Here is a 26,905-nt window from a genome sequence, read left to right as displayed (position 1 = left end):
AAGGGGAGATGAAGCAGTGAACAATGTAATCCTAGTTTGTTTGTTGTGTACCTTGTGTAAGACAGGGTCCTATAATAAAATGTGAAATCCTGCTTATTTGTCTGAAAAATCAAATATAATTTCCCTGTTTTCGCCATGGGCGTGGCGCCATTTTGTTGCTGACGTCACGGTGTTGGTTTGGTGTGCTGGTTAGCTGCATAGTAAACATGGACTGTCGGGTCAGTCAAGTACGTGTTGCCTACCAAACAACGGGACAGCGGTGGTTCTTTTTGTATTGCTCCTGGCTGTTCAAACTAATTTTACCGTGTGAAAGAGAGAGGAAAGTTGGTTAATTTCCACAAACTACCAGTGAAAAAAACAGTGTTGTTGGCACGTTGGCTCAGGCTGGCTGCACTTAGGCGGCGCGATCAGCCTGTTGGACAGGGAATGAAGATCTGCAGCGAACACTTCATTGCCTTGGATTATGTTGTTGGGGGTGGGAGGTTTGTCCAGAAGACCACTAATCAGCTGAAGCCTGATGCGGTTCCCTCGGTCTTCGACAGACAGACCGGCGCAGGCAGTTCAGCGTCGGGAGCATTTAGCCTGCTGGCTACCTAGCTCCAGTTCAACCAGCCGTGCGTCGGGACCATTTAGCCTGCTGGCTACCTAGCGCCAGGTACCAGCGTTAGCTCCCAGAGCGATGGCTAGTTAGTTAGCACCAGCCGGGTACCAGCGTTAGCTCCCGGAGCGATGGCTAGTTAGTTAGCACCAGCCGGGTACCAGCGTTAGCTCCCGGAGCGATGGCTAGTTAGTTAGCACCAGCCGGGTACCGGCGTTAGCTCCCGGAGCGATGGCCAGTTAGTTAGCACCAGCCAGGTACCGGCTACCTAGCTACGGTTCAGCTAACTAGCCTAATGCAGCATTTAGCGTGCTGGCTACCTTGCTCCAGCAGCTTGTCGATGTGCTGGAGCCTCGGCAAGCTAACGGTAGCTGGCTCCAGCAGCTTGTCGATGTGCTGGAGCCTCAGCAAGCTAACGGTAGCTGGCTCCAGCAGCTTGTCAATGTGCTGGAGCCAGCTACCGTTAGCTTGCCGAGGCTCCAGCACATCGACAAGCTGCTAACTAACTGGCCATCGCTCCGGGAGCTAACGCCGGTACCCGGCTGGTGCTAACTAACTAGCCATCGCTCCGGGAGCTAACGCTGGTACCCGGCTGGTGCTAACTAACTAGCCATCGCTCCGGGAGCTAACGCTGGTACCCGGCTGGTAGGCAACATTTGGTAGGCAACATTTGACTGACCCGACAGTCCATGTTTACTATGCAGCTAACCAGCAGTGTATACTATACACCAAACCAACACCGTGACGTCAACAACAAAATGGCGGCGCACATGTTCATAAATGCTACATAAATGGACATTACAAATAGTTTTTTCTTAGAAACGCCTTATTTTTATAACGTGATTTTTTCTGTGGTTTATCTAAATACTAATTTGATGCTATGACTATGTGTTTATCGCTATGCTTCATCTCCCCTTTAATCCCTAGGCTAATGAGGCACTAAGATGTTAGTAAAAAAAAGAAAACGTATGTCAATGACAGGAAGTAACGGTATATATGTGTGTGTGTGTGTGTGCGTGTGTGTGTGTGTGCACACTGTGCACGAGTGCACATCTAGGGGCGGGGTGTAGATTTGGTCTCCCTGATGCTGACTCCTTAGCCACAGCCTTGGGTTGTTTAATACTGGACGAGCAGGGGTGCAGTGCTGGGCATACGCGGTCAAACGACGTTTGGGCTTCGTCACTGAGGCTGAGGCAGAATTGCACCCCTGGACACGGGTTGATTGATTGATTGATTGATTGAAAACTTTATTAACAGATTGCAGAATGGGTACAGTACAGTACAGCTCAATACATACAATTGTTAAAGGGATGCAGACCAGAGAAAGACTTTCGTCTTGTTTACATCAGGGTCCCCCATTTTCAATTCATCGTAACATATATGACATACATGACATACAGATGGACAGTACTGCTACATCTATACATTTATGACATACCAGATTTGCAAATACAGTACTGTTTGTGATACAAAAAGAGTCTAGAAAAAAAGGTATATACATTTGACATAGAAACTGTACATTGGATTGGGTAGGTGGGGGGGGGGGACTGTACATTGGAGGTGGTTGGGTGGGTGGGGGGGTGGGTAGGAGTGGGGGGGGGGGGGTTGGGTAGGAGGGGTGGGTGGGGGACACTGTACAACTGTACAAACAAAACTGTACATTGGAATATTGACAAGACCATACTTGGTAATTTACTGTACATTGGAGGGGGTTGTGTTAGGACATTTACAGGGGCCAGTTTCGAATTGCAGTCTCCCGTAGGTGTTTTTTGAGAGTGTTTTTGAAAGTGGGTAGTGATTCACATTCCTTTACAGCTTTGGGTAGGGCGTTCCACATTGATGTGGCATAATTGCGAAACGTGTTTAGTCCCTTGTTTGAGCCGAATCTGGGTTTAACATGATTTGTGGAGCTCCCTCTGGTGTTGTGATCGTGGTATTCACTGACCTTTGGGAAGTATTTTGACATGTACATGGGTACCTTGGTCGTGTAGTGTATCTTGTAGACCAGGCCCATTGCAAGTTGCTGTACTCTGTCGTCTACTCTAAGCCATCCTAAGTTGTCAAAGTGGGCAGGGGTGAGGTGGGTTCTAGGAGTAAGGTCAAGCAGTAGTCTGACCAGTTTGTTTTGAGATGTTTGTAATTTTGTTTTTAGCGCCTTTGAGGTGCTTTGGTACCATGAGGTGCAAGCATAGTCGTAGTACCCTTGAATGAGTGCTCCTGCCAGAGTAGCCACTAGCCAGCCTACAGTAGAATAAAAAATGCCAGTTTTATGTCCAGTAGATGTCAGTAAGTGCACATGTCCAGTAGGTGTCAGTAAGTGCACACCGTGACCTCAACGTAGTTCTTCTATCTAGCATCATCCACAGAGGAAGAAGCATCCCGGAAGTGCAGCAGGCTCCAAACAGACACCCGTTAGCTGGCTACTCAAAAAAATAAAAAACAAGCTTGATTGCAAAACATTAATACATTCGCAATCAAACCTAATCGATAATCCACAAGAAGATGGGAACCAGAGATGACGAGTATGATTATTTGTTCAAAGGTAAAATGAAATCATTAATTCAATACTACTGCTATTTTTACTTTAAATCCTGTTGATGCGTTATAGCTAGATGGCTAATTTTTAGCGAGTTTTGTTTGTTTGCAAGTTAGCTCGGTAGCTATATAGCTCATCTGGCCCGCTAGCTGTCATCACCTTTTAGTAACATTGATGTTTTTGAGCTTGTCAGTGTCAAGTGATGATAACCATCTGACGTGATGTTAAGTATAGATAGGGTTTTCTCTTTACTTGGAACTGACAGGTCACATTAGACCACCAGCTTTGACAGAACACGGGCAGGGCGTAACGTTAGCTGTTTGTAATCTAACGTTTACTGCTGGCAGCTCATGTTAGCTGGAACGTTAGCGACTAGCTCGCATGTTAGCTAGGAAACCACCAGTATGTTGACCATGAAGGACTGGTTCTGAACCTAACCGCTCGTTCTACAACTATCACAGAGACGTTTCAAAGGTGCTCACAGTTGCACGAGGGTTTCGGACAGAGATACGGGATGGGTTGAAAGCTCCGCGTTGCTAATAAACATTTTAAATATCGTTTTATAAACTGGTCAACACTGCTCAAAACGGCGTTATTTCCTGCCGTTGGCTGCCTGGTGCGCCTGCGCTGTGATCACAGCGCATGCGCATCATGCACCCAACGCCGGAAATAATGGGAGTGTTGATCAAATTTATAAAACATATTTAAAATGTTTATTAGCAACGCGGAGCTTTCAAACAATCCCGTATCTCTGTCCGAAACCCTCCTGCAACTGTCAGCACATTTGAAACGTCTCTGTGATTCTTGTATAACGAGCGGTTCAGGTTAGAACCAGTCCTTCATGGTCAACATACTGTTGGTTTGCTATCGAGGAGCAAGTGACTGTGGGTTCATGTTAGCGTGATGTTGTCAGCAGAGGAGACACACCTAATGTTGCTCAACATGTCCCAAACGTTCACATTCACAGTTTTTCTTGTTGTCTTTTACATCAACACTTTAGTTATTATGTTGGATAATAATATGCAATTATCTCTTTGACTAACGCTATATAGCTAACTAAACATCTAACTCACTAGCGTTAAACGCAAGATTGGTTGAATATTTAACGTGATTGCTATGGGCTGCTAGTATTCTCTTACTTTAGGTTAAACACGGCATTATCAAGCATTGGCGAAAGTCTTTCTCTGGTCTGCAGCATCCCCTTAACAATTGTGTGTATTGAGCCGTACTGTACTGTACCTATTCTGCAATCTGTTAATAACATTTTCAATTAATCAATCAATCAATCAATCAATCAATCAATCAATCAATGACATTTCAATTCAACGTTAGCGCTCGGCCTTCAAAACAAGATACCGGTAACTAATTTACAGTACAGGAGACCATTTGATAGTCATTCGATTATATTCGATTACATTCGATTAAATGTATTGTCATTGCACAAGTACAGCGAGCGTACAACGAAATTAAGTTGGCATCTAACCAGAGTGCTAGGTAGCAGTAAAGTGCATTGCAGTATACAGTATAGCGTGAAGATGTGGAGTATGTATGACTAAGCTACGGAATAAATATGCTAAGCTAATGTACATGTGCAGTCACTATTATTATATACAGTGGTACACATATGAATATACTATGGTAATAACTAAGGCATACTGGCCAGTGGTTTAACTAATTCGAGTGGGTATGGATATATATATATAATATATATATACAGATAATTGTATATACAGTGTGTACATTGCTATCATACAGTGTTATATTGATAGACTATAATTGGATACAGTGGTATAATGCAGGTAGTTATGAGTACATTATAGGCACTGCAGTAGATAAATATGGATTGAGATACTGGCAGACAATGATTTATGGAAGTTCTTCACAATAATAATAACCTGTCACACCATCCCGTGTCGTAGTGGTCTTGATTGGCGACTCTGGTGTGGGTAAGAGTAACCTGCTGTCCCGCTTTACCCGCAACGAGTTCAACCTGGAGAGCAAGAGCACCATCGGAGTAGAGTTTGCCACCCGCAGCATCCAGGTGGACGGCAAGACTGTGAAGGCTCAGATCTGGGACACAGCAGGGCAGGAGCGCTACCGTGCCATCACATCCGCGTGAGTGTCGCTAACCCTTTAGGCCGGGCCCTCATATCAACTTGAGATGCCAATCCTTTCGGTTTCATTCTAATAAGTGTATAGTAATATTATATACTTCAAGACTGCAACTGGAGTTTTTTTACGACTTTCTTGGGTCCCAGGAACCGTAACTAACTCCTTATTTCGTTATAGAAGAGTCTTCTTCTGTTGATCCTATTTCCACCTCACCTTAAGAAAACATGCCACCACCGTGGCATTCATAATTTTTCAAATTATTTTCTCATTACATAAGACAGTGAATCAAGGTGAAGCATGTTTAGAAGTAGCGGTGTTGGATAGAATAGAGAATTGAGAGATTTCTTTTCTTTCAGTCTTGTGACATGGTTTCAACCTATTAATGATCTTGGAACTATAAATCATTAGCTCGCTAAATTCTACAGATGGCCAAGATTAGCCTAGATAATCATGATGATTGCAGAATACATTTTATATAAATTGTGACCCTGAGAATCAAAATCAAATTGTGAGGTAATCGCAAGGTTCCAAAAGATTCCCACTTAGGGCTACTCAATTATGGCAAAAATCATAATCATCATTATTTTGATTGATATTAAAATCACGATTATTAAACATGATTACTCGTTGATTTGAGAACATCATAATATGATGACGACTGAATTTGTTTAAACTTTTGTAATCTTCTACAAGTGTGCACTGCACTGCATTTACAACACAGGACAAAATGAGAGCAACATGAAATGCAGCACAATAATAGTTTTATCTCGATTATCTTCCTTGGTATGAAGAGTAGGCTTTGCCTAAATTATGATTGTACAGTTTTCTTTTTCCAAACTATTGTTAGAAGCACATATTTTGCCCCAAAGGAGGTTTAAACACCTGAAAGGTATCCACTGATGAGTGCTGTTTTTGTGGGTTTTTGCCCACAAACACGTCAGTCTGTAGTTGAGTTATGTGGTGAAGGTTATTCTTATCGACAAAAACCAAAGAGCTTACCGCTGCCTTTTACTACTGAGAAACACAGGTTCCAACAGGGACAGGAAGAGATTAGACAAGCGCAGGACAAAATGCACCGCTAGTCCTTGAGAGGACAAACGCATTAAACTGCTCAGCCTTCCCGGCAGCGCTACCTCCCGCTTGGCCAGTCGTCCCTAGAACACAATAAATGGTCAGTGTTCACAGGTGGGAAGCCGGTGGGGATGTGAGTCCTGGTCGTTGCAATAGCGACTCCTACTGTTCAGCAGGGAGGGGATCTGGGGGAGATGGCGTGAACTAGGGGTGGGGGAAAAAATCGATACGTAGTAGTATCGCGATACTTTGCGTGGCGATACTGTATCGATACAGGGACGCAAAGTATCGATATTTAATTATTCATTTATTATTATAATTATTTTTTTAATAAGGAAGTTGCATTGTTCATTTCAATACCTGTAATAGTACAGTAGTCCACACACACACACACACACACACACACACACACACACACACACACACACACACACACGTGTGCATTCAGTTAAGTTGGAATATGACTGTAATACAAACAGTTCAGTTTGTCAGGTACATGCAACACAGATTACAGTGTTGACAGCTGTCTGCTTGAGAAAATACCATGTTCTGCAATAAAAATGATTGAAGTGAGATGAACAGACTGAACTTTATTTTATTAGATAAAACATGTTGACAAAGTTTTACTTTGCAGTTGAAAAAAGGTAATACATTAAATTGGATAAAATAAAAAATAAAATAAAATGTGTGCAATACTCAGCGTATCGCGATATATTTAGTATCGCGATACTATCGTATCGTGAGGTCTCTGGCGATTCCCACCCCTAGCGTGAACCTCCTGTGCGTGATCCGTCTCTCCCAGTGAAACTCCTACTGTTCAGCAGGGAGGGGATCTGGGGGAGATGGCGTGAACCTCTGTGCGTGATCCCAGTGAAACTCCTAGAAAAGAAACAGCTGGTGACTCCACATGTATCGGAGGAGGCATTATTGTGGTAGGGCTGCTGGATTATCAGATGCCGGTCTCTGGAACATTGAATTACAGCTGGCAACCACATCCTAACCATTCATCACAGTTGGAAGAGAGCATTAATAGGACCTGTGTAGATCAGAGCTGGAGTGAAGCTGAATTTATACTCTGGTGAATCATTTCTCAAGGTATATTTTCCCAATGAATAAACAAACTGTCCTCAGAGGGAAACTGGATCCCCGGAAACACTGTTGGAAGCTAGAAAGCTTCCTGAAAAGTTACTATTGTTAGCAACAATAGTATAGTATTGCTTGTTTACAAAGGCAGGGCAACATATTGTAGGCTTATGTTTGGTTCACAGTGTCTAAAATCTATTTAGTTTAAATTTAGGATAACATAAGAATTACAGTTAATGTCTTTTGCAGGCTTTGCAAACAAACCACCCTCCTCTGCATTAGTGCACCTTAACGCATGGAGGAGTATGCAGGGTTTTGGTTGCCAAGCACAGGTTAGCCAATGTTAAATCTCCCATAGCAACCGATCACACTGGGCCCATAGATTTGTTTACGTTTGCAAGCGTCATGCTTTATGATACTAACTTGTGACATCTCCTCTCAACGAACAGAAGGCCACGCCCCCTCAACATACTGAGAGCTGGCTGTGCTCGGAGAGGCTGCACTAAGCCACGCCCCCTCAACATACTGAGAGCTGGCTGTGCTCGGAGAGGGTGCACTAAGCCACGCCCCCTCAACATACTGAGAGCTGGCTGTGCTCGGAGAGGCTGCACTAAGCCACGCCCCCTCAACATACTGAGAGCTGGCTGTGCTCGGAGAGGCTGCACTAAGCCACGCCCCCTCAACATACTGAGAGCTGGCTGTGCTCAGAGAGGGTGCACTAAGCCACGCCCCCTCAACATACTGAGAGCTGGCTGTGCTCAGAGGGTGCACTAAGCCACGCCCCCTCAACATACTGAGAGCTGGCTGTGCTCAGAGAGGCTGCACTAAGCCACGCCCCCTCAACATACTGAGAGCTGGCTGTGCTCAGAGAGGCTGCACTAAGCCACGCCCCCTCAACATACTGAGAGCTGGCTGTGCTCAGAGAGGGTGCACTAAGCCACGCCCCCTCAACATACTGAGAGCTGGCTGTGCTCGGACAGGCTGCACTAAGCCACGCCCCCTCAACATACTGAGAGCTGGCTGTGCTCAGAGAGGCTGCACTAAGCCACGCCTCCTCAACATACTGAGAGCTGGCTGTGCTCGGAGAGGCTGCACTAAGCCACGCCTCCTCAACATACTGAGAGCTGGCTGAGCTCAGAGAGGCTGCACTAAGCCACGCCCCCTCAACATACTGAGAGCTGGCTGTGCTCAGAGAGGCTGCACTAAGCCACGCCCCCTCAACATACTGAGAGCTTGCTGTGCTCAGAGGGTGCACTAAGCCACGCCCCCTCAACATACTGAGCTGGCTGTGCTCAGAGGCTGCACTAAGCCACGCCCCCTCAACATACTGAGAGCTGGCTGTGCTCAGAGAGGCTGCACTAAGCCACGCCCCCTCAACATACTGAGAGCTGGCTGTGCTCAGAGAGGCTGCACTAAGCCACGCCCCCTCAACATACTGAGAGCTTGCTGTGCTCAGAGGGTGCACTAAGCCACGCCCCCTCAACATACTGAGAGCTGGCTGTGCTCAGAGAGGCTGCACTAAGCCACGCCCCCTCAACATACTGAGAGCTGGCTGTGCTCAGAGAGGGTGCACTAAGCCACGCCCCCTCAACATACTGAGAGCTGGCTGTGCTCGGACAGGCTGCACTAAGCCACGCCCCCTCAACATACTGAGAGCTGGCTGTGCTCAGAGAGGCTGCACTAAGCCACGCCCCCTCAACATACTGAGAGCTGGCTGTGCTCGGAGAGGCTGCACTAAGCCACGCCCCCTCAACATACTGAGAGCTGGCTGTGCTCAGAGAGGGTGCACTAAGCCACGCCCCCTCAACATACTGAGAGCTGGCTGTGCTCAGAGAGGCTGCACTAAGCCACGCCCCCTCAACATACTGAGAGCTGGCTGTGCTCGGAGAGGCTGCACTAAGCCACGCCCCCTCAACATACAGAGAGCTGGCTGTGCTCAGAGAGGGTGCACTAAGCCACGCCCCCTCAACATACTGAGAGCTGGCTGTGCTCAGAGAGGCTGCACTAAGCCACGCCCCCTCAACATACTGAGCTGGCTGTGCTCAGAGAGGCTGCACTAAGCCACGCCCCCTCAACATACTGAGAGCTGGCTGGGCTCAGAGAGGCTGCACTAAGCCACGCCCCCTCAACATACTGAGAGCTGGCTGTGCTCAGAGAGGCTGCACTAAGCCACGCCCCCTCAACATACTGAGAGTTGGCTGTGCTCAGAGAGGCTGCACTAAGCCACGCCCCCTCAACATACTGAGAGTTGGCTGTGCTCAGAGAGGCTGCACTAAGCCACGCCCCCTCAACATACTGAGAGCTGGCTGTGCTCAGAGGCTGCACTAAGCCACGCCCCCTCAACATACTGAGAGCTGGCTGTGCTCGGAGAGGCTGCACTAAGCCACGCCCCCTCAACATACTGAGAGCTGGCTGTGCTCAGAGGCTGCACTAAGCCACGCCCCCTCAACATACTGAGAGCTGGCTGTGCTCGGAGAGGCTGCACTAAGCCACGCCCCCTCAACATACTGAGCTGGCTGTGCTCAGAGAGGCTGCACTAAGCCACGCCCCCTCAACATACTGAGAGCTGGCTGTGCTCAGAGAGGCTGCACTAAGCCACGCCCCCTCAACATACTGAGAGCTGGCTGTGCTCAGAGAGGCTGCACTAAGCCACGCCCCCTCAACATACTGAGAGCTGGCTGTGCTCGGAGAGGCTGCACTAAGCCACGCCCCCTCAACATACTGAGAGCTGGCTGTGCTCAGAGAGGCTGCACTAAGCCACGCCCCCTCAACATACTGAGAGCTGGCTGTGCTCAGAGAGGCTGCACTAAGCCACGCCCCCTCAACATACTGAGAGCTGGCTGTGCTCAGAGAGGCTGCACTAAGCCACGCCCCCTCAACATACTGAGCTGGCTGTGCTCAGAGAGGGTGCACTAAGCCACGCCCCCTCAACATACTGAGAGCTGGCTGTGCTCAGAGAGGCTGCACTAAGCCACGCCCCCTCAACATACTGAGAGCTGGCTGTGCTCAGAGAGGGTGCACTAAGCCACGCCCCCTCAACATACTGAGAGCTGGCTGTGCTCGGAGAGGCTGCACTAAGCCACGCCCCCTCAACATACTGAGAGCTGGCTGTGCTCGGAGAGGCTGCACTAAGCCACGCCCCCTCAACATACTGAGAGCTGGCTGTGCTCGGAGAGGCTGCACTAACAATAACAAAGCAAATGATACACGTGAAGCTGAAGAAATGACACTCCTGACATTAACGTTCCACAATGCTGCCTGTATTGGCCCAAGAATAGTATAGAATTCTTTATAACTGGATACGTTCCTTTCCATTAGGGCTGACCTCGACTAGTCGACTAATCGATCGAAAGGAGCCGTAGTCGACTGCCAACCTCTTAGTCGAATGCAAAAAACAAAACAAAAAGTATAATATATATATATAAAACATTTTAATCATTCTTTCCAAAAGCAAAGAGGCCTAGAAGCGTGGCCAATTTTTTTGGCATTTGGTGGTAGACTATCTGCAAATTTTAGCCTATACAAATCCTTAGTCGGGCACAGACCTACTTTCCATAGACGGCTTCTGGCAGCAGCAACAGTCTGAGCATTGCGAGACGAAACACATGCATGTTTTCTGGTGGTGGTACTCATCACCCATGCAGACTGCCTCTCTGACATTATGGATAGACTGATAGACTAAAGCGCTTTGGATAAAAGATGTTATATAAATTCACCATTTACCTCTCTTTCCCTTTCTGTCACTCTAAAATATAACGCCTCAAAAAGTTATTTCACTCAAAAGAATAAGACTTTAAACGCATATCTGTGTCCGTCTTAACCTGCACCCAGTACAGGGAGATGGGTAGCTGTTCAACTAATGACATGCAGCTGTGGAGCCAAAACACATGTCATCTGCCCGATCTACCCCGGGCCTAGGCTGTATGTGGACTAATGCTGCTATCTGAGTGATGATATAACCAGCCTCTCCGAACACGTACAAAGACAGTTTTCTTCCAGTGCACTGGCCATGGTGATAGTACTTTGACCAGGGTTCGCACAAGGTCCTTGAAGTGCTTAATTCATTCAGCGCCAGCTATTACCCTCATCCCATGTAGTCAATGCGCCAGCTTGCCATTGCCTATTTTCACTGTGCGTCACGATGTTTGCAGAGCTATATCTATATTCTATATTATAGCTATGGAGACAATACTATGGCTCATTTGACAGTCACTATCTCTCGTCCAACATGTAAAAAAGAGTAAATTGTTTCATGTATACGTTCGCGTGTTATCCTGTGGTGAATATTGTATAGTTTCAAAGTGATCCGGACTAATTCCTTAAAAGCTGAGTTATGGAGGGTTTTTTGATGCTCTGATCGTCTGCAACGGCATACGTTTTGGAGTACGTTACATATGATCGTTGTGATCGATGTGAAGTCATTGTTGGATCAAAGTAGGATTGATATCATATAGTCCTTACCTTTACTAGGAGGTATCCCAAAAAGAATATTCCAATTGTCTGATCGTGTTTTCCAGTATTGATGTCCATCGGGTCCCTGACATGAACTGGCACAAAATATTAGGGGTGGGAATCGCCAGAGACCTCACGATACGATACTATCGCGATACTTGCGTCACGATACGATAGTATCGCGATACGCTGAGTATTGCGAAAATAATAATAATAATTATTTATTTTTGGGTCAAATTTCATTTATTACCTTTTTTCAACTGCAAAGTAAAACTGTCAACATGTTTTATCTAATAAAATAAAGTTCAGTCTGTTCATCTCACTTCAATAATTTTTATTGCAGAACATGGTATTTTCTCAAGCACTGTAAACACTCACTGTAATCTGTGTTGCATGTACCTGACAAACTGAACTGTTTGTATTAGTCATATTCCAACTTAACTGAATGCACATGTGTGTGTGTGGACTACTGTACTATTACAGGTATTGAAATGAACAATGCAACTTCCTTATACAAAAAAAAAAATTATGAATAATTAAATATCGATACTTGGCAGGGTTAGAAATTAAAAAAAAATTCCCACGGCTTTTTTTGCCACCTTAATTGATTTTCGGGGGCTTTTTTTTGTATTTCGGGGGCACAGAATTTTTATGATAAATTAATATAAAGATTATAAAACATTGTTGCAACTTTTTTTTTACAGTCTTCGTCCCTTTGTTTGATAACGTAATGCTAATGTCTCCATATATAGGGCTCTACGTTAACCTTTTTCCCAAGGAGCACATGTGCTCCTAAATAAAATTTACATAAATAAAATCTAAATACAAATTTAGGAGCACACAAAGAAATTTAGGAGCACAGTGTAAATTGTTCAAGTAACAGAGTTTATTAACAAACGATTTATTACATGCATATTATACTGTGTGTGTGCATACTAAGGGCTAAACATCTGTGCAAATAGCACATACCACCAAAATCACAAATTGGCCCATGCCTAGACGCAAAGGATATCGGCTGTCAAGCTGCTTTTGTATGTTGTAGTCTTGTCACGATACCAAATTTTGACTTTGATACAGATAGGAAAGGCAATGGAATATATTATTAGATGACAGAACATGGAAAATTCTTTATACAATTATTTAATTCATTATAATTGAAACGCTATTGAATAATAGTTAATTAATAGTTAATACAATTATTCTGTTACAGCTACAACTGACCTATAATTTATACGTATAGCTACTGTCCATCAATGTCTTCCTTTTGAATATAATAGGTTCAGGAGAGAGATGTAGAGAGGGAGAGAGAGCGAGACACACACAGATAGACACAGATATTCTCAGCCCCCCTCTTTTCTCTGAGCGTTCCCAGTGATGGCTTACTATGTGCGTGTGTGTGTTTGTGCGTGTGCAAACGGGAACGGGACACACATCTGTGCAATAGCACACACCTGTCACACCAGTGTGCTAACTTCGCTAACGTTATTCCGCCTCAGTAACATTAGCTGCCTCGCTGGATTCCTCTTTCTCCTTGTCTCTCTTTTTCTCAAAATAAAAATGAATGGGCTTCATGGCTGGCTGAATCTTTAGCGTTGTCTTATTCTGAATGTATAACTTGGTGACTTTCTGTTCCAGCGCGTACTGTGTTTATCGTTTCATTTCTCTCGTGAAACCAGCCGCGTCACCGCAGGAAACTCTACTGTGATTGGACGTTTATGTAGAGCCATATGGAATCCGCGATCACGGAATAATCGCGGAATTGAGCAATAAAAATGGAATCAACTATAAAAAAAATAACGTTTTCTTTTTTTTTTTACTTTTTTTTTTATGTTGTGGGACTTGTACAGCACTTTGTTCAACTTTGTCAGTGCTGTAAAGTTTAAACCTTTTTAAATCTTAGACAAACAAAACACTTTGCTTTCATGAAATATTGTAAGCCGTCATTTGGCTTTATAAAAGCAGCACAATGAACACAAATCTGTCAGTGCCGAGTCCGACCTCATCTTAAATAACAAACAGCATTGCTTGTTGTAGTTAACAAAGAGAGGCAGAGAATATATATATATATTTTTTTTTATAATCGAATTTTATTTTCATATTCGAATCCCATGCCCATCGAACGAAGCTTCGAAGTATTTAAGACAGCCCTATTAAATGGACTGTTATATCTTATTAAATTGTGGACATTTATTCATTCCCACTTATTAGACACTATTTCTGATGGTAAAATTAGCGTACAAAGCAAAATACAGAATTCTGAAATATTAAAACGGAATTTGGAAAAAAATAAAATGGAACTTGGAAAAAAATAAAACGGATTTCATATGGCTCTACGTTTATGCGCTTTGTGGAATGTGGGACTTGTAGTTTCTGAACTATTAACAGTGGAGCTTGTAATCTTCACTCGCACATTGGGCCTCATTCAACAATACTCTTATTATCTTTCTTATATTCTTGCTTACCTGTCTGTTAAGAGAACAATAAGAAAAGCCACCACCACATTCATCAAGCCGTTCTTAACGTCGAAATCTGTGCCTACCCAGGAGATTTGCATGATGAATCCCACTCATTCTTAAACTCAAAAGCGCGTTCGCGCTAAATTAATTTGCATACAGACACGCCCACCATCTCCTTATAAGGCGAATGAGGCGTGTGTAAAACTGATCCCTGTCTGATATATTCAACAGGAAGCGCTTTGCGATGCGACTCAGTGCATGTGTTCCTGTGGGTCGCTCATCGCATGTGTGTGTGTTAATCTGATGACAAATAAAGACTTATACTTGTACTTATACGTATTGTATAGTGCGAAATAAATCGGTCAAAAGTAGGCTTTGTCAATACTGAACGACTGGCTGCGCGCTTGTCAAGAACCAATCGCGGCGCGCAGTATACTGATATATATTATGCTGCTGATCCATATGCTCTCTCCTTTCAGAGAGAGATGTCATCTCTCTCTGAAATGTCCGTGGCTAAAACTCTGAGTGCGCTCAGAACTTTAGGTGTGGAGCAGAGTTTTGATTGATTGAACATTTTATTAACAGATTGCAGAATTGGTACAATACAGTACAGCTCAATACACACAATTGTTAAGGGGATGCAGACCAGAGAAAGACTTTCGTCTTGTTTACAGGGTCCCCCATTTTCAATTCATCATAACATATATGACATACATGACATACAGATAGACAGTACTGCTACATCTTCATCTATACAGAGAAGAGAAGAGAGGAGAGGAGGTTGTAAATATGCGTTATATGCGTACGGCCTGGGCAGCCAGCATCTAACTGTTCTAACAGCAATATATAATCCATTTCAGAAGCAGAACGCATGCAATAAGTTATAATAATAATAATTATTGAAAAGTTCTGCATGGGTTTATAAAATCATATTTGGGGGTACTGTATTTGGGGGGCAATTGACCAATGGTTTGCTTTCAACTAGGGATGCTCGATATTGGCTTTTTTACCTATACCGATATTGTCCAACTCTTAATTTCCGATACCGATATCAACCGATACCGATATATGCAGGGTCCCCCCCCCCCCAAAAACTGAATAATTTCAGGTAATTAACATTACATATGTCTTGTTGTGGAATTAACATAACATTATGCATACTTTTGACAATAAATAAAATCAGAATTTGTTCTTACTTGCTTTGCCTGGGTAAATAAAGGTTATAGAAATGTAAAAAAAATAAGATTTTGTGCTGGCGATGGATCTGATGATGAGGGATCTGATCGCGAGACGGAAAGCAGCCTGGAATATATATAAACAGCAGCCAATAATCAATCAATAAACACGATCGATATTTGGAATGGCGATCAGGAATTGGAATAATCTTTTTGGAGAACATCTGATCTAAGGTAAGGAGTCTTATGTTACCAGTCTTGGGGTAATCGGAGCTGTATTCACTGAGATAACAGCGTGTCTGTGTGTGTGCGTGATCTTGAGGAAACGAGAGAATCGATTTTTCAGCTCGCCTCTATAGCGTGCATAAGTACACATATACTATCGATAATCTAGCGTTTATTTGAAAACGATTCATAAATAGGCCGACAAATGACAACCTGTGGCTAGTGTATTTGAGAATATTCCAGTAAATGCCGTTTATGACAATCTTTAAATTTTCCGAACATTTTCGGGAAAACGATAGCTTTTCTAAATGCTATAAACGGAAATGAACCGGGCGCCCCAGTGGCGAACCACATAGCGCGCTCAGCCGCGACACGGGCGACCCGGGTTCGTCGTTATTTCCCGAATGTCTTCCCCCCACTCTGTCTCCCATTTCTCCTCTGTCTCTCCCTACTGGACTGCCCAGTAGTAATAAAGCGATAAAACGCCAAAAAATAAATCTTAAAAAATAAAACGGAAATGAACCGATTTATATATAAAAAAAAAATAATAAAAATAAAACAATTCATTTCGACAATGTTGACTGCAAACAAGTCATTGATAAGCGACGGGCAGATTAGACACATAGCCATAATTTAAAACATAGATTATGCATTTTTAGAGTCAACAAATGCTTGCTTTATGCAGCCATTCAACACAAAAGGATGACCCTCATGCATTGCAAATTTGCATCAAATTCAAAACAGAGTGATGCACAAAATAACTTAAAAGAAAATAATAATTTAAAACAATGAATAAAGTGTGCATGAAATAATAGGGGAAAGAAAACGTTAGGAACTTGTTACATTCACCCACACAAGGGCTGAGTAATCACACACCCCCCTTCTCTCTCTCACACCCCCCCTCTCCCAGCTCTCTTTCTCTCTTGCCCCTTCCTCATCTCTCTCACCCCCCTCTCTTTCTATATATATCTCACACACACACACACACTTCAGAAACAAACATAGTATCAATGAGAGCATCAATAATACACCTTAGTGAAGTCTAGTAAAAAAAAAAAAAAAATCTTTTTTTTCAAAAGTTAATCGTGAGTTAAAAAAAATAGTGGCGTTAATAGAATCGGGCGACGCGTTAATACCGCGTTAACTTTGACAGCCTTAGTAAGAACATAGATGTACTGTTTGTAGCCACCAAATACAGTGAATACGTATACGATGAAAAACTCACTTTACCCGCTCAGTCGATCAGCTAGAGAATGAATACACGTCTCGTTCTTTCTTATCCTTGGTGGTGGGGTTATCCCTTTGTTTACATTTGGATCATCGATCGGGTCTTGTTAAAAGCACATGAACCCGCGAGTCTAAGATGTGCACATAGTGTTTCACTCATCTCATTAGGAATCTTAAAAAAAGAACCAAAATACGGGGCGTCCTGGTGGCTCACCACGATGGGTCACGTACCGTGCGATCGCAACGTCCCGGTTTCGAATCCGGCCCAGGACATCCGTTGCATGTCTTCCTCTTCCCTCTACCTGGCTTCCTGTCACTCACTGTCCTGTCCCCAATAAAGCACAAATGCCCTAAAAACACAATTTTTTTATCATTTTATTTTAAAACATTAAACATTTTCAACAGCAATAATAATAATATTGATAAAACAATAAGAAATAAGAAATACAGACCTAAACTTAACTAATAAATACAAATATACCAAATAAAAACAAAAACACCACAAACACAAAAACACCACAAACACAAAAGACATTAGACCCTAAAAACACCTTGAAAAAAAAAAAAGTGCTGGAAAAAGTCGTCAAACTTATTTCCCCGACGTCCGTCTGAATCCAGGTACTACCGCGGCGCGGTGGGCGCCCTCCTGGTCTATGACATCGCCAAGCACCTGACCTACGAGAACGTGGAGCGCTGGCTGAAGGAGCTGAGGGACCATGCGGACAGCAACATCGTCATCATGCTGGTGGGCAACAAGAGCGACCTGCGTCACCTCAGGGCCGTGCCCACGGACGAGGCCCGCGCCTTCGCCGGTGAGGGAGAGCGTTTTACTCTGTTCTTTTTCTTTTTTGTATGATTAAATATTTATTTTATTCATTTTTTTTATTTTTTTTATACACCTGTAGATTTACAATATAGACCCGCAGATCTACTGTAATGTAAACAAATTAATATTTACTGTAATGTAAATACATGAATATAGACCTGCAGATTTACTGTAATGTAAACACATGAATATAGACCTGCAGATTTACTGTAATGTAAACACATTAATATAGACCTGCAGATTTACTGTAATGTAAACACATGAATATAGACCTGCAGATTTACTGTAATGTAAACACATGAATCTAATAGACCTGCAGATTTACTGTAATGTAAACACATGAATATTTACTGTAATGTAAATACATGAATATAGACCTGCATATTTATTATGAATATAGACCCGCAGATTTACTGTAATGTAAACACATGAATATAGACCTGCAGATTTACTGTAATGTAAACACATGAATATAGACCTGCAGATTTACTGTAATGTAAACATGAATATAGACCTGCAGATTTACTGTAATGTAAACACATGAATATAGACCTGCAGATTTACTGTAATGTCAACACATGAATATAGACCTGCAGATTTACTGTAATGTAAACACATGAATATTTACTGTAATGTAAATACATGAATATAGACCTGCATATTTATTATGAATATAGACCCGCAGATTTACTGTAATGTAAACACATGAATATAGACCTGCATATTTACTGTAATGTAAACACATGAATATTTACTGTAATGTAAATACATGAATATAGACCTGCATATTTATTATGAATATAGACCTGCAGATTTACTGTAATGTAAACACATGAATATAGACCTGCAGATTTACTGTAATGTCAACACATGAATATAGACCTGCAGATTTACTGTAATGTCAACACATGAATATACAGTAGACCTGCAGATTTTCTGTAATGTAAACACATGAATATAGACCTGGGGCACGGTGGTGTAATAATAATAATAATAGATTGGATTATAAGAGAGAAGCGCCTTTCTCAGACTCAAGGACACTGTACAAGGAAAGGATGGAAAAATATAAATTTTGATAAAAAAATAAAATAAAAGATAAAAAATAAAAAACTATGAATATCTGTGTATAGTAACAACAGGAAGAAACAAATAAGATAAAAAAAGGAAGCAAGGTGCTGTCCAATTGGATGAAGTGGTTGAAATTAACAAACAAAACAAACAACAAAACAAAACAACGGAATCTGTGGCTTAAAAGAGTCAGGGGTGGGCTACTTGGGAGCGGGGCCGTGTTGCGTGAAGGCAAGTGTGAACAGGTGGGTTTTTAGCTTGGTTTTGAAGAGGTTGATGGTGTCAGAGCCTCGGATGAGGGGGGAGAGGGAGTTCCACAGTCTGGGGGCAGCTACAGCGAAAGCTCGATCTCCCAGTGTGGAACACCTGGTGCGGGGGATGGTGATGGTCGGAGTTGGAGGAGCGGAGGCCTCGTGCTGGAGTGTAGGGGTGGAGTAGGTTGGTCAGGTAGGAAGGGGCCAACCCGTGCAGGGATTTGTAGGTGAGGAGGAGGATCTTGTAGGGGATTCGGTAGTTGATGGGGAGCCAGTGGAGTTTTTGCAGGGTGGGGGTGATGTGCTGCCAGGGTTTGGTGCGCGTGAGGACCCTCGCAGCAGAGTTTTGGACGTACTGTAAGCGATCCAGAACCTTCTTGGAAGCACCAAGAAGGATTCTGTTACAGTAGTCGAGGCGGGAAGTGATGAAGGCGTGAATGAGTGTTTCCGCTGAGGTGTCGGAGAGTGAGGGGCGGAGGCGGGAGATGGTTCTGAGGTGGAAGAAGGCGGATCTGGTGACAGACTTGACGTGAGGGTGAAATGAGAGGGTTGAGTCCAGTATTACGCCCAGGTTCCTTACCTCAGCAGATGGAGTAGCCATCCACGGAGAGAACAAGGTGGTCGATCTTTTGGAGGAGGGCTGGGGAGGCTACAACTATTAGTTCTGTCTTCATGCTGTTGAGTTGAAGGAAGTTGGTGGTCATCCATGTTTTTATGTCCTGGAGGCAGGCAATGAGGGAGGGGGGAGGGAGGCGAGCCGAGGGTTTGGTGTGGAGGTAAAGCTGCGTGTCGTCTGCATAAGAGTGGAAGTGGAGGCCGTGTTTCCTTATGATATCACCGAGTGGGAGGAGGTAAATCATAAAAAGGAGCGGACCTAGCACCGAACCCTGGGGAACACCCTGTTTAACAAGTGCTGGAGCTGACCTGGACCCCCCGAGGGAAACATACTGCCACCTGTTGGTAAGGTAGGATGTGAACCAGGACAAGGGGGTACCAGTGATGCCAAGGACACTTTCCAGGCGGTCAAGGAGGATTGAGTGTGAGATGGTGTCGAAAGCAGCTGAGAGGTCCAGGAGGATGAGGATGTTGATGTTGCCAGCATCAGCAGCCATGAGGAGGTCATTTGTTACCTTGATAAGGGCGGTCTCGGTGCTGTGTTTAGTAGTGGTTAACACTGTCGCCTCACAACTAGGGATTCGAATTCGGTACTTTTGAAAAAAAGTGTTACTTATTTTACTTATTTTTTTTAATTTTTTTTCCTTTTTATTTTTTCATGTCAACGTTCACACGCACAATATATGCTTACCTAGGATTTGACTTGATTCAACAACAAAGCAGTCGGAGCAATGGCAAGCCGAAAACTGTCGAAATTGTAGTTATTTGAAGTTTGGATATTTTTTTCACGACTGAGGTAGGTAAATTAAATTTCTTGAGACTAAAGTACAGAAAAAAGGTACCGTTGGGTACCGGTATCGATTCACAGGTACCGGTTCAAATGTGAAAGGTACCCATCCCTACTCACAACTAAAAGGTCCAGGGTTCGATCCCGCTTGGGGACCAGGTTTCCACGTTACCCAGGTGGGGCATCTCTCGGGCCTTTCAAGTTGTGCACCAGTTGTTGTTAATCATGAAGGACACTCCACCACCCCTCATTTTCCCGGAATCCTCCGTTCTGTCCTTAAGGTGAACGGAGAGGTTATCTGTCGGCTGTATGGATAAAAGCGTCAGCTAAATGACTAAATGTAAATGTAAATGTATGGCATGGTCCGGGACCTCTGGCGTCAGCCATGTCTCTGCAACAAAGGACGTTGCAGTCCGGCTCCCTGTCCTCTGGAGGCTACATACTTGATAACGTTGGTGTCTTGTCTTTGCCCCGCAGAGAAGAATGGTTTATCTTTCCTGGAGACGTCTGCTCTGGACTCTACCAACGTTGAGACGGCCTTCCAGACAATTCTTACAGGTGTGTATGTTAAAGGGGCATTTCATAAAAAAAAACGATGCAGATTTATTTTGCAATTATTAATATTTTGAAAGAAACTGCAATCCCTATTGAAATCCTTATCTCGAGGAATTTGTCTTGGTCATTCGGTGCATCAACATTAACTCATTCAGCGCGCTACGAGGGCCATTTCATGTATGAACGAGGAAGGACAATAATGATGATCTAGCGTTGATTTCAGGAAGATTCGATAATCAGCCGAAAAATGACAATGTGTTTTGTGTATTCCACTAAAGGGCTATTATCGCGTCTTTCTCTGGAATTACTAGAAATCACCAAAACTATACTCGTATTCAAAACGGTATAAAACGGAAATGTACCGATGAAAAAACAATCCGTTTTGTACATGTTGACTGCAAGCAACTCACTGATAATTGACGAGTGTATTAGACCCATAGCCATAATTTAAGATATATTTTAAGCACTCGCAAATCTCCCACTCCTCCCATTGATTAAAGTGGTGGCGCTCTAGCGCCCTCTGGCAATGAGTTAACAGATACTATCAACACTTACAAAGCAAGTAGGAGTAAAATAATATATATATTTTTTAGTGCTGTCATGCGATTAAAAAAATGTATCTAATTAATTACAGGATTTGTAATTAATTAATCGCATTTTAATCGCATAACCATTTTAGGCCTGATATTTTAGGCCTCGACAAATTCTATAATCATATTTCAAATTGCATGTGTCCGGATGGCAGAATTCAGTACTGTATCTACAAAACCTTCTGTTTAATCATCTTCCCTTTATTCATTTGCTTAGATTTTTCAGGTCTGGTAAATTTTAGCACGGTGTTATTCACAGTCAAAAAAATAAAAAAAAATAATTGAATTGATATACTCATTTGGTTCATTACAATTTACTCAAGCCTAGTAAGTGACACAGTATTTCTGACACTGGGAATACATTCCCTGAGCTCCATAGATGTCCCTAGAATCAGATACCAAGAACATGCAAATGGACAATTAAAAAAAAAAAATTGTAAATGTTTATTCTACGTTCTTATGGAATGAATGTGATTAAAAAAATAATAATAATAATTTTTATTAATTTTGAGTTATTTTTCATAACGCGATAATTACCGGTAGCTGTGTAATTAATTAATCTAATTAACGCGATAAACTGACAGCCCTACTTTTTTTTAAATCAAAGTGGAATGGAATATAGAAACTAAATTAGAATAAAAATACAAAAGAATATAATATAGGATAGGGCTGTACATATTGACCTCTTATCTCAAACCCCTCCATCCTCCTTGTCGCTGGTCCGAGGGAAGCGACGGTTGTGATTGGAGGATCGCGAAGAGGGCGGGGTTATGAGATAAGAGGTAAATTGGCCAGATAGTTCTGACTCCTCCTCCTCTCCCTCTGTCAGAGATCTACCGTATCGTGTCCCAGAAGCAGATGTCGGAGCGCCAGGAGAGTGACATGTCTCCTAGCAACAACGTGGTGAACATCCAGGTGCAGCCCACCGAGAACAAACCACCAAAGATGCAGTGCTGTCAGAACATCTAGCCCCGCCCCCTCCTCCTCCTCCCTCCCTCCCTCTCAGAACATCTAGCCCAGTCCCTCCCCCTCCCTGTCAGAACATCTAGCCCCTCCCCCTCCTCCCTGTCAGAACATCTAGCCCCGCCCCCTCCTCCTCCTCCCTCCCTCTCAGTACATCTAGCCCAGTCCCTCCCCCTCCCTGTCAGAACATCTAGCCCCTCCCCCTCCTCCCTGTCAGAACATCTAGCCCCGCCCCCTCCTCCTCCTCCCTCCCTCTCAGTACATCTAGCCCAGTCCCTCCCCCTCCCTGTCAGAACATCTAGCCCCTCCCCCTCCTCCCTGTCAGAACATCTAGCCCAGACCCCTCCTCCTCCTCCCTCCCTCTCAGTACATCTAGCCCAGTCCCTCCCCCTCCTCCCTGTCAGAACATCTAGCCCAGACCCCTCCTCCTCCTCCCTTCCCCTTGGCTTCATTCCCTGCTGTCCCACCCGCAACATTTCAACCCCCCCTCCCGCCCCCCTACACACAGACACACACAGACACACACACACACACACACACACACACAGACACACAGACACACACACACACACACACACACACACAGAAAGAAAGACTGCCTTGGTGTAATGTGTGGAGAAGGGAAGGAGCCCTACATTCAAGGCTCTAACTCCCGACTCCACATCACCCCCCCGCCCCCTGTCCCCGTCCCCCAGGTAAAATGTCCCCGACTAGGACGTCCCGCCCCGGGGCACTCCCTGCGCTGAGCCCTTCTCTCTTTAGGCCGCTGCAGGGCGGCAAGCAGCTGGCGATTCTGATCACTTTAGAATTCATTACTGTAGATGCGCTGACATGTCACAGAAATGTCTTAATATATGAATGTGATTTATTTTCTGTTCTTCCATTCTTCCATTTTGTGTTCCTTTTGATTTTTTCTTTTGTTTCTTTTTTTTTTATCGACTTTTCTCTATTGTATCATATTTACTAATAGGTATATATGAATTGAAAGCACATGAAAGTTGCTCTGAAGTGTATTCCTATATATGACCTTTTCTCTTCGCCCGTCATGTTTAGGATAGCCCCCCCCCCCCCCCCCCTCTCCTCCTCCTTTAGTGCAATGTACTGTTTTGGAAAACATTTTGATATATATCGAGCACAGTATATAGAAATGTGTGCTCCATTGCAGTAATGTATTAAAAAATCGATCCGATTGCTGTGAATATTGTGCTAGCGAGAAAAAAAAAAACATAGAACCTGTGCTGCATTAGCCGAGCTTCGAAGCGCACCACGGAAAAGGGCAGATGTAAAACTAGCATGAAGCAAGATGCTTTCTAACACACTCTGTCACTCTGTTTACGGCGAAAGTGACGGGTTCAGGCCCGGCCTCGCACTCCTCCGCGTTGCATGTCGTGTCAGGTGGGTAGCGTCGGTCTGGATAACGGAGCGTTGCATGGCGTGTCAGTCTGGATAACGGAGAACTAACCGCTGCCTCCAGCCCATGTTGATATGTTTAGACTGTCAGCTGTGACAACAGACGCTGAATACTCTTCCTCCACATTTGGTTTCATGCGAGTAACCCGCTTGTGTTTTTTAGTGCAACATTGCATCGGGATACTGCCCCCTAGTGGCGCTTTTCTTATTCGGAAAGGCACTTTGTTCCATTAAGCTTTGATGTTCCAACATGAGGCAAACATTATGCATACATATTTTGTTTTATAGCACAAACCTACATTTCAGTATGTCTATGCAGAATACGGCAGATAGTGTTGAACTTGTTGTAATGTCTTGTTTATATCTGCATAGTGATGGTTAAAGGGTTTGGAGAGCAAAAGTACAGGTAATTGTCCCGTCTCAAACCCTGCCCTCTTTTCTCGATCCCCAAATCACAACTGCTGCTTTCCTCGGACAAACGAGGGAAGCGACAGTTGTGATTGGAGGATCAAGGAAAAGAAGGTGGAGTTTGAGACGGGTCAGTTGAAGTTGGATTCTTGCATGACTTTCCTATTTTCCGCATTACAATCAAAAGTTTCTTTTAGTTAAGCAATCGTGTTTCACAAGTATCCACAAAAAGGATGGTGTAGACTAGAGTATGAAAACAAAAACAATTGCAGCATGGATTTCCTGAGTGTGACTTCAGCAGAGTCCTGCACTGAACATTTTCAGCCCATCTAGCGAGAGCGTAAGGATGACTATGTCGAATGTTACCACTCTGGTCCGCTTGGGTGTAGGAGATGGACAGTTAGTGGGGCTCTTAAGAGCCTTACCTCTTGTTTTCATATATCTCTATTAAACATCCCTTCTAGTATAGGATTAGATTTGATCTAGGTATGGGAAGAAAAAAAACGAGACCTAGAGTATGACGAGTCATACTAGCACAACTTACACTGTTGGAAAACCAAATTGTTGATAGGAAAATGAAGCACTTGTGAAGATTCAGCCCCTCCAGCACGAGAACAGTAAGTCCGTGTCACTCCAGCCTCGTCTCTAGCTCTGCCCCATGGAGGCTTGACGGCCCTTTCCTCAGATCCTCCTCAAGTCTTCTCCCGTTCAAGTCCCTGCTCGGACATCGTCTCCTCTGCTTGGCTTTTAGAAGGCGGTAAGGAGAGGACATTATGGAATCAAGGGAATGTTTATTATTATTATAATTTCTTTTTAACCACAGACCAAATAGCTTGCTAGCTTCTCTTCACAGTGCCTACTGCCTACTCTACCACTTTTTCTTAGCCCAAACTAATTCTAATCCTAACGGAAAGTTACCACCAGCCCCTTACGTATAGACACTTCTCTCCTAGCTTACGACTAGCGTTTCTGTCTGAGGGGGCAGCAGAGAGTACAGATAGTGTCCTGTGTCACTGTCATAATAAAGCCTATGTACACCGAGCTGCCTCTGACATACAGATGATGCATGGCTTTTTCCTTTTTTTACTACAACTCTCAACTCCATGTCATTATGCCTTATTTAGCTAACCTTGTCATTACATTTCATAATGCTTGTGCTGAGGCTCGTTCCATGTAATACTACTTACTTCCTAATGTATATTCTCTACGGAGAAGACACTGCTTAGTGCGAGGTGTATTAGTGTAGATTGAGTTGTAAGTTGCTATATACTGTACCTGGCACTTGTGGACGCTTCTGCCAGTAAGGATGGCATGCTTACAGATCTTAACTCAGTCTTAACAGGCTATCTTAACTCGGTAGACTAACAGACTATCTTAACTCAGTAGACTAACAGGCTATCTTAACTCGGTAGACTAACAGGCTATCTTAACTCGGTAGACTAACAGGCTATCTTAACTCGGTAGTCTAACAGACTATCTCAACTCAGTAGACTAACAGACTATCTTAACTCTAGTCTAACAGACTTATCTTAACTCGGTAGTCTAACAGACTATCTTAACTCAGTAGTCTAACAGGCTATCTCAACACAGTAGACTACCAGACTATCTCAACTCAGTAGTCTAACCGGCTATCTTAACACAGTAGTCTAACAGACTATCTCAACAGAGTAGTCTATCAGACTATCTTAACTCGGTAGTCTAACACTCGTGACCAGTCCAGTCAATGAACTATCACTCACTAATAATCTATCTGCTAATACAAGTGTGTTCTGTGGAACCTCCAGGTTCTAGCTGTTTCAGTGTGTGATGGTGTTAGGCAGATGTACTGTATACGAAGCCTGAAATCAGTGTGTGTTTTATAGGCAGAGGATAGATAGGTAGCTCTCGAGTGTGTGCGCCCGGCTGGCAATGCCAATGGCGTTTCTTAACAGATGGCAGTGCCAGCCTGAGCTCCCAAACACACTAGCTAGCAGTCTGTGGAAGTGATTTTCTTTCTTTTCAACATGATTTATGATTCTTTTTCATATACCTCCATTGTGTTTTTTTTTTCTTTTGTTTTTTTTAATAAGTGTGTTTTAAATCTCTTTTTTTTTTTTTTACTGTATTGAAATATGCTGTCACTATAATTGATTGTAATTCCAATGTAAACATGTAAGAGTAAAAAAAGAAAAGATGTAATTTCAATGAATTTGGAGGGTTAAATGTGGGGTGGAAGAGGGGGGGGGGGGTGGGTCCAAATGAACGGTTTTATGTTTTGTACAGATTGATAAATTGTACAATTGTGTCTATATCTTAAGTTATCAATTCATCTTAATAAAGCGCACCGGTCATAAACCTTTAACCCTTTCAGGTGTGTTCTTGTGGAATGTTTTCTCAGAATTCTATTACTCTGTAGCATTAAATGGTGACCATCACTAAACCCATATGAAGTCATAATGAGATAATCTTTTCTTTTAGGTGACAACGTGAATCTTAAGTCCCAAGTCTGTTGTCA

General features: G+C 43.5%; 1 protein-coding gene across 1 annotated transcript; it reads left to right on the top strand.

The window, feature by feature from the left end:
• The first annotated feature begins 2,988 nt into the window (after window positions 1-2,988).
• On the top strand, window positions 2,989-26,613 carry LOC311247362 (ras-related protein Rab-11A). Its single transcript, XM_084337735.1, has 5 exons — window positions 2,989-3,140; window positions 5,054-5,249; window positions 17,554-17,747; window positions 20,963-21,043; window positions 22,460-26,613. The coding sequence occupies exons 1-5, from the start codon at window positions 3,101-3,103 to the stop codon at window positions 22,597-22,599; spliced, it is 651 nt and encodes a 216-aa protein (XP_084193861.1). The 5' UTR covers window positions 2,989-3,100; the 3' UTR covers window positions 22,600-26,613.
• Window positions 26,614-26,905: the final 292 nt, after the last annotated feature.

This window comes from Notolepis coatsorum (genome assembly GCF_963971535.1).
Source record: "Notolepis coatsorum genome assembly, chromosome: 20".
NCBI lineage: Eukaryota > Metazoa > Chordata > Actinopteri > Aulopiformes > Paralepididae > Notolepis > Notolepis coatsorum.
This window is presented reverse-complemented; position numbering and strand designations above follow the sequence as displayed.